This window comes from Dromiciops gliroides, chromosome 1, assembly GCF_019393635.1.
Source record: "Dromiciops gliroides isolate mDroGli1 chromosome 1, mDroGli1.pri, whole genome shotgun sequence".
Classification (NCBI taxonomy): Eukaryota; Metazoa; Chordata; class Mammalia; order Microbiotheria; family Microbiotheriidae; genus Dromiciops; species Dromiciops gliroides.
Window position 1 is genome coordinate 657,013,592 of NC_057861.1, and position 14,168 is coordinate 657,027,759.

Genomic DNA, 14,168 nt, shown 5'->3' on the forward strand with positions numbered 1-14,168 from the left:
TATCAGGAGCCCTGTGCATTTAATGTCTTTCCTCTGCCATCTTGGCTCCGCCCCCCTTATCCAGTTTTTAATATATATGAATCTCCAGAGGTACAGATTGTTTTTTGTTTTGGTCTAGACCTGTGATTTCATTGGTGTTATGAATTCCCTGGAAGGAAATTGTCTATATTAATACATAGCAGCAACTGTTTTGCAGCTTACAATTTTAGAGTTTCTGAGGCACTGACAATGGTAATATGACTTGTCTAATAGCTAGTCTAATAGCTATTGTCTAATAGCTAGTCTGGGTCAGTGAAATTATCCCATCATTCCAATTATAACCTAATTTTTGTCATATAAAACTCATTTCCATAATTTTTATCAAACCTTTTTATCAAATAAATTTTTATTGACATATTTTGTTTTTTTTTACATCACCAGAACTTCACCTGCCAACTTCTCTTTCCAGAAAGCCATCTCATAAAACAATATTTTAAGAAAAGATTAAAAAATCAGAAAAACTGATAAATATTGCAAAAAATCTGAAAATATATACAAGGTACTACCCATCTTTACAGAGAAGTGGGATGGATATGTCTTTTCATATCTCTTCTTTTGAGCCATGCTTGTTCTTCATAATTTTGCAACATTCACTTTTGATTTTTTGGGGGTTCTCTCCATATATATATATATATATATATTACTGTAGTCATTGTATAAATTGTCTCTTGACTCTGGTTAATTCACTCTGCATCAGATTGTGTAAATTTTTCAATGCTTTCTCTTCATCATTTTCATATTTTCTTACAGTTTGGGATTACTGTACTACATTCTTGTGCCACATTTTTGATAAGTATCTACTTTGTTTTCAATTCTGTGCTGTCATAAAAGTCTCGTTGTTGTAAATATTTTGGTACATATGGGGACTTTCTTCTTATTGAAGTCCTTCTTGGGTATAAGCCTAGTAATGGAATCCCTGTGTCAAAGACTATGCACTATTTTAGTCACTTTATTTACATAGTTCCAAATTCCTTTTTAAAAGTAGTATACTTATTCACAGCTCCATCAACAATACTAGAGTAGTATGCTTGTTTTCCTGCAACTCATGTAAACATTGACTATTTCTATCTTTTGTCATATTTCCCATTTTGCAGGATATGAAATGAAATTTCAGGATTATTTTGATTTGCATTTCTCCCATTAGTAGTGAATTAGAAGCATTTTTTCATATAGTTGTTAATATTTAGCAATTTTTTTTTGAGAATTGTTCATATTATTTGATCAATCTCTCTGCTCTCTGATCTAATTCCATTTTCAAGGTAAAGCCACAGTCAAAGTTTTACTGTTATTTGGTCCCTATTTTAAGTGTATTCCTGTTTTTATGCCTTCTTCCAATACCAGTATTCTTTGGAGAAAGAGAACATCCTATTATTCTTGCTTCTTTGTGTCATTTGAGGCATTATTGTAATTATAGTCAATTTTTAGGATTTAGGCATTTGGCCTGTGTAAACATTTTTTTGGGGAGAATATTTATGCCACTCCAGCACTCAGAAGCTACAGTTGCACTCCATTGCCTCCAGGATGAAATATAGGCTCCACTATTTACATTCAAAGTCATTTACATTCTGGTTCTAGCCTATGCACAGGTCACACTGGCCAACTTGCTATTTCTCTTATCCTATTTGTCATCTCCTCCTGTGCTGTTGTACAGGCTCTGTGTCACGGAGACCTGGAAAGTTCTTCTTCCTTACATCTGCCTCTTGGAATCCCTGTCTCCTTTCAAGGCTCAGCTTAAGTATGACCATTTAAAAAGAGGCGTATTGTGATTTGTGCAGTTGTTAGAGGTACTCACCAACAACCAGATCACATATTTACATTTATTTTATATATATCCTACACTTATTTACCTACAAACATAAAGCATCCCCTGTAGAATATAACTCCTTTAGAGCAAGGATTATTGTCTTTTATATTTCTATTTCCAGTGTCTAATATAGAGTCTAGTATGTAGAAGACAATAATAAATACTTGATTGAATGTGTGTATTTGAATATAGCTTTCTTACGGTTTATTTTAGAGTGTCTTGACTTGATTACACAATTGTCATGTTCATAGAGGATAGGGCTAGGTTTTTTTTTTTTAATTTGGTTTTTAAAGAAAGCTGTTGTACTTTGTATTTAAGTATGGAAAATGTATTTTTAAGCAAGCAGGTGTATTTACTGTTGCATATCTTTCTCTTTCTTCGTCTCTCTCTCTCTCTCTCACACACACACACACACACACAGACAGTAGGAGAAAGTACATTCTTACATCTATTCTGTGGGAACAAGCTTAGTCTTAATTATATAATGTTCAGTCTCTTTCTTTTGAGTTCTTTCTATTTATATCATTATAGTTTTAATGTATATTGTTGTCCTGGCTTTGTATACTTCATTTTCATCAATTCTTAACAATTTTTTCATGTTTATATTCTTTATATTCATAATTTCTTATACAGCAATAATATTTCATTACATTCAGGTATCACAGTGTGGTTAGCCTCCCCAATCCATGGACATCAATTTTGTTTCTATTTCTTTGCTATGATAAAAAATGCTGCTATAAAGATTTTGGTATAAATGGAGCCTTTTTATCTTTGATCTCCTTGGGGCATGTATTAAGCAGTGGAATCTCTAGGTCAGAGGGTAAGGCTGTTATGGTCACTTCCTTAGTGTAATTTCAAATTGCTTTCTAGAATCTTTGCTGTAGCAGCAGTGTGTTAGTTTTATACAGATCCTAAACACTGACTGTTTCCATCTTTTGTCATGCTTACTATTTAGCTGGGTTTCAGGTGAAACCTTTAAGTTGTTTTGATTTTCATTTATCATATTAGTGACTTTGAACTATTTTTTCCCATGATATAGTTTATAGTTTAGTTCTTTTGAGAACTCTTTATTTATATTTTTTATCCTTATCTATTTATACCTTTGTACTGAAGTCCTTGAATATTAAAATTATAAATTTTAATCTGGAGATTCTTATTACTCCTTTGTGGAAATACTCTCCCTTTATTTAACATGGGTTGGTACATAAACTTCAATTATTTAAATTATTTTGACTAATACTTATAAGCAGTGTAATATGAGATCACCAAATGTCTTATGAAATGGCATTTTATGGAAGAATCACATGTATATATGTATATATATATGTATGTATGTATACACACACATATATATGTACATATAGAATGAACACAAACTCATTAAAAATACTAGCAGGTTTGAGGGATTTGGATTTCCTTTATTTCCCTTTTCAATAAGAACCTGTGAATCACCTTTACTTACATTTTGCTATAGGTTTTTTCTTTCTTTGCCTTTGTTTATGGTGAGAAAGTAAAGATTGATCAGATTAATTTCCTTTAATGCTTTGTCCACTTTTTTTCATTGGACAAGGATCTCCCATTTAAGTTCCAGTAGCTGCATTTGTAAACTATCTGGAAACTTCTTGATTTTTAGCACTCTGCCACCATTGCCTCCACTCTGTCTCTAACCCTATACAAGTCAAAGAGGGCTTTAGAGGCTTCAAAATCATTTCACTTTTTTAAAAATTTCGTGGACTGCCAGTGAATTTAAGTGCCCAGCCTCATAGTGTTATAGCCTAAGTTATGGCCTTTCTGTATTCGAATAGAATGATGCTTGATAAACTGACTCATTCTGTCACTGATGCCACAGTTAAAGAAAGTAGATTCTACTTCAGCTCATACTCTGCTGGTGTCCCTTGGAGAATCCCAGCTCATCTCCATACCACTAGGAGGCATTGGAATTGGACATTCTGGAGAGGCATTGAACATAGCCCTCTAATTAAAGAGAATTCATTTACCTCATTAACTGTTAACCCCAGAATAGGTATTCAAGAAGAATTACTGGTAGAACTGGAAGGATGTCTGCTTAGAATTAAAGAAAAACATGAATTATAGTTAGCAATACAACTACTGGAGAACAAAATGTCGTTAAGTAGTTTTTCCAGACGACTGTAATTAATAAGATCACATTTTAATAAATACATTTGTTAAATGTGTATATTTAACTTTTTGACCTATAAAGGAGAGTTGCTGAATATTTGAAAACTATTAACTGTTATTTAACAACAAAAAATTGAATTATCTGAATAGGGCAGCTGGCTACTCTTGGAAGATTTTACGTACAAAGAATTTCTTTGCAGTGTTGGAGACTGCTTGGTGTGATGTCTTCTTGAAGTCTCATTATAAGTCCTGTAAACATATACTTCTTGATTGATAAAGTAGCAGAGCTGGAGCTGATTTTCCTTCCCTTTGGTGGCTTCCTCTTCCTCAGCCTCTGTACATTTCATGGTAGTTTCAAACTCAACACCAAAGAACTGATCAGTTAAACATTCCTTTTTAGAAAGTGCTTGGGCTGCTACAGTTGATGATACATTATCTGTCTTCATAATAGAATCTCCTTCTAAAGCTTCCAGTTTTTGTTGTAGTACTCCTATCATTTGTACTCAAGATTCACTGGCATCTTGTTGAAGATACTGTCCTTGATCACCCTACTCTGCAAACTTCGGGAAAGCCATATACAAAATAGGTGGGATACTTGAGGAAGTTTTGTCCATGGAATTAAATAAATTTCTAAGGGTCTCAGTGCTATATTCATTCTGCTGAGGTCATTTCCCTGGAAGCTCATAAGACACCCACGTACCTTTTAAACTGTAGCTTCATGTAACAAGTGTTACCAACATTTGTCTTGGTAATTTGGCTACTACCATTTTGTTATAACTTGGTTTTACTCAGTGTATTTGACATGTCTGTATTTTAAAAAATGTATAATTATATGAGACCACTTTTCAATTTTTTCATTTCAGGTGCTGTTACAGTGGCATGGCAGAATCCTTTAGCAAGCTGGTTTAGTGCCATGCTGTACTGCTTTGGAGGGGGAATTTTGTCCTGCATTCTGCTTGGAGAGGCACCAACAAAATTCCTTGAAAATAGCACTAATGTCTTATTGGCATCTTCAATCTGGTAAGTGGCAACCGTGGTAGAGTATGACACATTCATAAAAATGTTTTCAGAATTGCTCTTGTATTGAAAGCATCTCAAATTTGGAACATCCCGAAAGCATTGAAAAATTGTGATTAAGAGTTCCACTAGTTACTTCATGCAATAATTTTTGTCTGTCTGAAGTCTGTTCATTTAATTTTTCTGTGGAAGTACTTTATGAATTTATTCAAATGTATGATCATTATGTTAAAATATATCAACATACATCAGAATTAATTCCTATTTTATTGATTCTGTAATTGAATGTTTAAGTAGTCACATTAACTGTCTCATTACTTAAGGTAAACATACGCCATATAATGTTGCCCTGACCAATACAATTTAATAATGTACCCATTAAGAAATTATAGTCAAAATCTAATATAAAATCATAAAATTCTACAGTAATATTGTTTGGCTCATTGTCTATTTATGTATGGCATTGTTTTGCTCCTACTGCATTCAAATCCAATTGATGACAGGCAGTACATTCCTGTATTTATTAGTAAAACTTCTTAACAGGGAAAGCGAAGAGGAAATAATATTTTCAGATGTGTTCAGATAATATAAATACCAAACTAATTATCTGCTTAAGTAGAATTGCTACTTTATGGATTTTGGATCTTACTGATATTGGTATACCTTTCAGTTTTGTAGGTAGTAACTCATTTACTCTCTCTCATCTTGTTCTATTTTTGTTAATGTCTTCCCCTAATCCCCCCATAGAAATGAAATCTAGTATGAAGAAGGATTTTTCTAGGCCTTTTAACATTTTATGGCTATGAGGAAACATACCTAAGATATCCATCAGTTATCACTGACTCTCACTATATGAGTGAATCACCTCCTTTTCTAATCATACTTTTATATAATTTTACATAATTTCATTATTAGTAACATGTTTCAGCATGCTTATAACTACCATGTATCTCTTCATTGCCCTTTTAGTCACTGATCATTTTGATTTCTTGGGGCTTTGTGTGTTCACCATGATTCACAGCCACAGAGCATTACCTAGAAAATATTTGTGTTAATGTGGTGGAATTGTGTGTCAAGTAGCTGCCTGGTATTGTAGAAAGGGTTGCACAGCCTCCCATATGCATTTCTCCCCACTGTCTTCCTTCTGTTTAATTCTTTTTATAATGTATCTTTTTTTAAATGTCATTTGCTTTTATATCACAATCATTTCCAGAGATGTCCTCTCCCTCCACTTTCCTACTTGTGAACCATCCCTTATAACAAAGATTTTAAAAGAAAAAGAAAAAAGGCAGTTCAGCAAAATTAATGTACTCATCAATTGTGCCTGGCAACATCTGTTAAATCCAGTCTCCATACTCTCCCACCTATTCAGTTGAAGGAGGGAGAGAAGTACATTATCTCAACTCTTCCATGGGGCCATACTTGAGTATTATAGAGTATTGCTTCTTTTTTGGTTCTTTCTATGGTTGTATTTATTGTGTATTTTGTTTTTCTATTTCTGCTTATTGTACTCTGCATCGGTTAGTCCTTTCAAATTTTTCTAAATTCTTTATATTTGTAATTTTTTAAAAAATGCATTTTTATTATGAACTTAATCATCAACAAACATGAGCAACAAAAAGGAGGCTTGTATATGGATCCTTGAATTTCAGTTATATAATTTGTTTTTTAAAGCATATATTAAATTTTACGTGCTAATAAGAAAAGAGCCTTGTTTCTATGAGTTTGCTTCTGAACTTTTTTGTTTTTTCCTTTATTTTTTTTTATTTTTTATTTTTTTGGGCAGGGCAGTAGGGGTTAAGTGACTTGCCCAGGGTCACTCACTAGTAAGTGTCAAGTGTCTGAGGCCGGATTTGAACTCAGGTACTCCTGAATCCTGGGCCGGTGCTTTATCCACTGCACCACCTAGTTGCCCCCTTTTCCATTTATTCTTTTTGTTTGTTTGTTTGCTTGTTTTGGGGGTGTTTTTTTTTTTGTGGTGCAATGGGGGTTAAGTGACTTGCCCAGGGTCACACAGCTAGTAAGTGTCAAGTGTCTGAGGCTGGATTTTTAACTCAGGTACTCCTGAATCCAGGGCCAGTGCTCTATCCACTGCGCCATCTAGCTGTCCCCTCCATTTATTCTTAATGTTTTATTGACCCTCTTTTCTTTCTTTTGATCTTTATCACAACCCAGTAAAAAACCCTTCCCACCAACCCTCTTCCCCTCTGTTGAAGTCTCCCATATAACTAGTATAGTCAAGTGTACAAAAGTTAATTATTCATAACTATAACTAACCTGGAAAATTATATATAATTGGATTTATGAAAAATTATGATTACATGAAAAATGATAAATTTAGAAAAATTATAATTGGGCCATAAGTCCCTTCGTGGTCGCCATTCAAATGTAGAAATATTTTTAAATTGATCAGGCCTGATTTGGGGGCTGAAGCTGACTGGAGGACTAATCTGGGGACTGTTTGACTATTTGGCTATCTGACTTCGTTAATTTAATATGGGCTGTTTATAAAGTTCCACCACACTGCTCCCAAACTGATAGACTAAAGATTAAGAAGGCTCTTAACTAAATAATCAAAGCAGAGTTTATTTATGAGATACTATTTCAAATTAGGAATACAGGGAAATAAGGTACAACCTGACTGTTTTCCTGCGGTCTCTTTCCACTGCATCTCTTTCACACCTGCTGAGCTTGGAACTTCTTGAATACAATAAGGGCCTTAGCCGCCTCCGGCCTCAGGGCACGTTACACTTTCCCTGGTTTGTATTAAGGCTTGTAACCTTCTGTCTGTCTGCTCTGTCAGTTTTCCCTTTGGCCTCTCTTTTGCCTGCTTCTAGTCCTTCTCGTCTTCTCCTGCGTCCTTGTAGCCCCATCTCTAGTCTCCAATCTTTGCCGTCTCCTTAGCCGCCTCTTGACCTCTTCTTGTCCGTCTGAACCCCTGAGTCTTGTCTATCTAGTCCGTCCTCCGCCCGTCCTCTAGTCTGTCCTTTATCTAGTCCGTCTCTCCTAGTCAGCTTCCTTCTCTAGACCGTCTCCTTTTTCTCCTTCCTCCTTTTTCTCTAGTCCATCCTTCCTCGAGTCTCCTTCCTCTAGTCCATCTTCTCCATCCGTCCCCCCTCCTAGTCTCCTTCCTTTTCTCTAGTCCATCCTTCCTCCTCCTTTTTCTAGTCTGTCTCCCTCTAGTCTCCTTCCTTCCTCTAGTCAGCCGTTCCCCCTAGTCTGTCCTCGAGTCTCCTCTAGTCTGTCCTCTTCTAGTCAGCCCCCCTCCTTAATCTTGTCTCTCTATCTAGTCCATCCTCGATCTAGTCAGCCCCTCCTCCTAGTCTCACTCCCAGGTCTGTATATACCTTTTCTTCTCTTCACTCAAATCTCGGGGCTTCCTTTGCCCCCACAGACCAAGCTAATCCACCAGCCAGGGCTGCGGCTGGTGGTGGGGGTGGGGTGTGCTCCAAGTTTCACGTGCCTCAGCACAGGCTATCCGGGATCTGCTCAGGTCAGAGGGAGATGGGGGCTTTTTTTTCCCCCCAGCTGTCTGACCTGGTGTCTCGCATAGCCCACGGGGCTTTTTCGCTCAGCTTCAGCTGAGGAGGAGGGGGAGAGACCCTGAGGGCCTAAGGTTTTCTAATCTCAGCCTAAAGGTAGGGTCCCCAAATCAAAATAAATTTCCACACAAGCAAAACAGTTCAGCACATTTGCCATGTCTCATTTTATACTTTTAGTTCGTGAACACTTTGCCAAAGTGGGGTGGCATGTAGCATTCATTATTAGTCTTCTGAAGTCAAGATTGTTCATTGCATTGATAAGAGTACTGTAGTCTTTCAAATTTGATTCAAAATTTTTTTTCTTTACATTTTTGTGGTCATATTGTAAATTCTTCTGATACTGTTAATTTTCTTTGCATTAGTTTATATATAAGTTTTCAAAATTTTTCCAAATTTATCCATAATTTATCCATAATTTCTTATGGAATAACAATAAAAAATTATAGTCATATACCATGATTGATTTGTTTAGCCTTTCCTCAGTTGATGAACATCTATTTTGTTCTAATTCGTTGCTACCACAAAATACACTGTTTTGGATGTTTTGGGTATATGCCTGGAAGTGGGATCTTGGGATCAATGGGTGTGCATATTTTATTTTATTTTATTTTATTTTATTTTTTAGCAACAAACATTTATTTTATTTTCCAGTTACATGTAAGGGTAGTTTTCAACATTCATTTTAATAAGATTTAGAGTTCTAGATTTTTCTCCCTCCCTCCCACCCTTTCCTTCCCCCCTCCACAAGAACACAATCAGGTTATATATGTACAATCCACAAGTGTTCTTTTTATCAGTTCTTTCTATGGGGGTGGATAGTAAGCTTCCTCATTAGTTCCTTGGGATTGTCTTGGATCATTGCACTGCTGAGAGTAGTTAAGTCATTCACAATTGCTCATTGAACAATACTGCTGTCACTATGCACAATGTCCTCCCAGCTCTGCTCACTTCACTAAACATCAATGTTCATTAGTCTTTCCAGGTTTTTCGGGGATCATCCTGTTTGTCATTTCCTATAGCACAAGACCATTCCACTACAATCATATAACACAGCTTTTTCCATCATTCCTCAATTGATGGACATTCCCTTGATTCTCAATTCTTAGCCTCCACCAAGAGTTGCTATAAATATTTTTTGTACAATTTTGCCCCCTTTTCTCTTTTTCATGATTACTATTGTAAACTGTTTCCCTTCTATCCTGTTCCCTTCCCCATGATATTTATTCTATTATCCATCTTCTTTAATCCTATCACTCTTCAAAAGGGATTTGCTTCTGTCTGTCCCCTCCCCCACTCTGCCCTTCCTTCTTTTGCCCCCTCTCTCTTTATCCCCTTCCCCTCCTATTTTCCTGCAGGGTTAGAGAGATTACTCCACCCAGTTGGGTATGTACATTATTCCCTCCTTGAGCCAATTCTAATGAGGTTGATGTCTTTGATCCAATTCTGAGGAGTGTTAGGCTCATTTACTGCCCAGGTTAAACAGATTACTCCACCCAGTTGGGTGTGTCTGTTAGTCCCTCCTTGAGGCAGCTCTGATGAGTTTAAGGTCTTTGAGCCTTTTCTGATGAGTGTAAAATTCATTTACTGTCCTGCTCCTCTCCCATCTCTTCCCCTACTCCATAAGCCTTTTTCTGTTACTTTCGTGTAGGATTGCACTTCTGCCCTTCTGCCTCCCCCAGTGAATTCCTTTTATCCCTTGATTTAACCCTAAAGATGTCATCACCTAGCTAGGTGACACAGTGGACAAATCATCACCCCTGGCCCCAGGGGGATCCCAGCCAAAACCCGGCCTCAGACACAAGACAGTCGCCCACTGTACGACCCCAGGTATGTCCCCCAGCTCCAATTTTTTTTATGGTTCTCTAGGGTCTTGTATTTGAAAGTCACATTTGCCATTCAGTTCAGGTCTTTTCATCACAAATATCTGAAAGTCTTCTTTTTCATTAAAGTCCCATCTTTTCTGCTGAAAGATTATGATGAGTTTTGCTGGATATGTGATTCTTGGTTGTAATACCAATTCCTCTGCCCTCTGGAATATCATATTCCATGCCCTCCAATCCTTTAATGTAGAAGCTGCTAGATCTTGTGCTATCCTGACTAGGGCTCCACAGTACTTGAATTCTTTCTTTTTAGCAGCTTGCAATATTTTCTCCTTGACCTGAGAGCTCTGGAATTTGGCTATAATATTCCTAGGAATTTTCCTTTTGGGATCTCTTTCTGGAGGTGATCAGTGGATTCTTTCAATTTCTATTTTAGCTTCTTCTTCTAGAATTTCAGGGCAATTTTCCCTGAGAATATCTTGGAAGATGGTGTCTAAGCTCTTTCCTTGATCATGGTTTTCAGGTAGACCAATAATTTTCAACTTATCTCTCCTGGACCTATTTTCCAGGTTGGCAGTTTTTCCCAGAAGATATTTCACATTGCCCTCTATTTTTTTTATTCATTTGGATTTGCTTTATTGTGTCTTGGTTTCTCATAAAGTCACTGGCTTCCATTTGTTCAATCCTCATTCTTAGGCAATTATTTTCATCAGAGAGCTTTTGGTACCTCCCTTTCCATTTGGCCAATTTGACTTTTCAAGCTGTTGACTGTTTTCTCATGTCTTTCCTGCATCACCCTCATTTCTCTTTCCATTTTTTCCTCTACCTCTCTAACTTTATCTTCAAAGTCCTTTTTGAGCACCTCTATGGCCTGAGACCAATTCATATTTTTCTTGGAAGCTTTAGATATAGGGGCCCTGATGTTGACATCTTCCTCTGAGGGTGCCCCTTGGTCTTCCTTGTTACTGAAGAAACTTTCTGTGGTCCTCACCTTTCTCTGTCGGCTCATCTTGCCTTTCTTTTACTAGACTTTCAACTCCTTAAAGTGGGGCACTGTTTCCAGGCTGCAGTATCCCAAGCTTAAGAAGTCCCAGGTGGTATGATTTAAGGAGAATCAGGTTCTTCTGGGGGGGGGGGGCGCCCTTCCTGGTCCTAGAAGACCCCAGACCAACTTGCTAATCAACCAGCTTAGTGTGTTGTGATTGTTAGCTCTGAGGAGCCTGTGTCCCTCCCCCACCTGGGCCACTGCTACTCAAGCCTACCTCCTGGTTCTCAGCAGGGGTGAAAAACCCAAGTTCTGCCTTAGCACCAGCATAGAACCCTGTAGTCTCCCCCCTGCCCAGGGCTCAGCCCACTCACCAGACTGTGAGCTTAGTTCCAGACAACACTGGTGCTTCAGCTGATTCAGAAGCTTTGGGGGTCTTCTTCTCTGGTGAGGCCTTCCTGGGACTGGATCTGTGTCAGGGTGATTGTGGGGTTGGGCTCGACTCCTGTATTAGCACAGCAGCTCCCTCCTTCTGACCTTCCAAGCCATTCTTGGTTAGAAGATGATTTCAGCACATTCTTCTGTGAGTTTTGCTGCTCCTGGTATTTTCCTGTGGTGTTATTTGGATATTTTTTGGAGCGATCGTGTCATGAGTTTGGGAGCTCCCTGCCTTTCCTCCGCCATCTTCGGGTGTGCATATTTTAGCCGTTAAGCCACAACTCTAGATTGTTTTCCAGAATGGTTGGACTAGTTCATAATGGACTTTACATTTTAATTAGAGATGCCAACACATATAGGAGAAGATAGCTTCAGGATGAAAAGAATAGCCCCAGCCATTAATGTTAGTATTCCACTAACATTGTATTAGTGTATCTGTCTTCCTTTAGCCCTTTTAATATTCACCAGTTTTTCTTTATCATTTAGCATAGAGTGGGGTGAAACTCAAATTGTTTTATTTGTTTTTTACTTACAATTAGTGATTTGGAGCAATTTTTCATAGAAATAATTGTTAATATATTTTAATTCTTTTGAGAATTTAATTTCCTTTGACCACTTATCCTTTGGGGAATGGCTCTTGATCTTAAATGTAATGCTCATTACTTACATGTCTCAGATATCAGAACCTTCTTGGAGGTTTAATGCAAAAATTTTTTTTTTTTTGGTGAGGCATTTGGGGTCAAGTGACCTGCTCAGGGTCACAACAGCTAGTGTCAAGTGTCTGAGGTTGGATTTTGAACTCAGGTCCTCCTCATTCCAGGGCCGGTGCTATATTCACTGTGCCACCTAGCTGCCCCAATGCGAAGATTTTTTTCCAAATTGACTGTTTCTCTCTTTATCCTTACTATATTGATTTTGTTCTTGCAAAGGCTTTTCAATTCTGTGTAATGAAAGTTATATGTTTTATCTTGTGTGACCTTCCATATCCCTTATTTAGGTAAGAAATCTGCCCTATTCATAACTGAAAAGTACCTGATTTCATTCTCTTCAGTTTTTAAAATAGTTTGACCTTTTATATTTAGATCATTTACATTCAGATCATTTGGATCTTATTATGATATATGGTTGTAAGATGTTGGTTTGAAGCTAAATTTCCACCATACTGCTTACCAACTTTCTCAAGCAGTTTTTGTCAAATAGAGAATCCTTCCCCTCATAGTTTATGTTTTGGGGTTTATTGAAAACTGGTTTACTGATCATAGGATTATAGATCTTGCGTGAAATGAGACCTCAGAAACTGTCTAGACCAACTTCTTCATTCTACAAATGAGGAAACTATGGTCCATAGAGAATATGTCTTGCTCAAAGTGACATGGGTAAGTAAAAGTCCAATAAAGGATTGAATTTATATCTTCTGACTCCAGAACCAGTGTTCTTTCTACTTTCCTGCTGTTACCAATTAATCAGTTAACATTTATTAAGTGCCTACCATATACCAGGCACTGTACTCTGTGCTAGGGATACAAAAAAAAAAAAGGCAAAAGACATTCTTAGTGGGGGGTAATAACATCTCCTCTACTGCCATATCTTTTAGATCCCTGACCATTGTCATTTGCTTTGTTGCTGAACCCTGAGGATGGATGGGCTATTCTTTTCATCCTGAAGCTATCTTCTATATGTGCTGTCATCTCTAATTAAAATGTAAAGTCCGCGGGAGCACAGAGACTGCCTCACTTTTCTTTTGTATCCTCATTTTTATTTATACAGTGGATATTTTTTGTTGTTGAGTTGTTTTAGTTGTGTCAGTCTCTCTGACCACACTTAGTTTTCTTGGCAAAGATGCTGGAGTGGTTTGCCATTTTCTTCTACAGCTAATTTTACAGATGAGGAACTGAGGCAAACAGAAAAGTGACTTGGGTAGGGTCACACATCTAGTAAATGCCTAAGACTGAATTTGAATGTAGGTCCTCCTAATTCCATGGCTAGCGCTTTATCCACTGTGCTACAGTGGTTGTTGGCTCATGGTAAACATTAACTGATCATTCATTCATTCCTTCATTCATTAAACTCTGGAAGCTCGGTGTTACCTGTAGGAGCAAATTTGAATTCTTCTATTTGCTTTTTAAAGCCTCTTAAAACCTGGCTCCAACCTTCCTTTTCTTACCTTATACATTAATTGTCTTCATTCATTCTATGGTCCTGCCATATTCTCCCTATTGTACATGTTGCTCCATTTCTTTTCCTTATGCCTTTTTTCCTACTTCTTATTTGATGTCAAGCTTCCTTATTATAATTTAAAAGGTTCAGATTTTTCTTTAATTATTGTTGTTCTTTCCATTTACACAAATTGTAATTGTGTATGTTGGTTTATAATTTTTTTGTTT

General features: G+C 37.0%; 1 protein-coding gene across 1 annotated transcript in view; it reads left to right on the forward strand.

The window, feature by feature from the left end:
• TMEM38B (transmembrane protein 38B) overlaps window positions 1-14,168 on the forward strand; it is a 93,567-nt gene that overhangs the window by 30,105 nt on the left and 49,294 nt on the right. Inside the window, exon 2 of the mRNA XM_043978781.1 lies at window positions 4,846-5,002. Within this exon, the coding sequence (XP_043834716.1) occupies window positions 4,846-5,002 (157 nt within the window). The remainder of the gene's footprint in view (window positions 1-4,845; window positions 5,003-14,168) is intronic.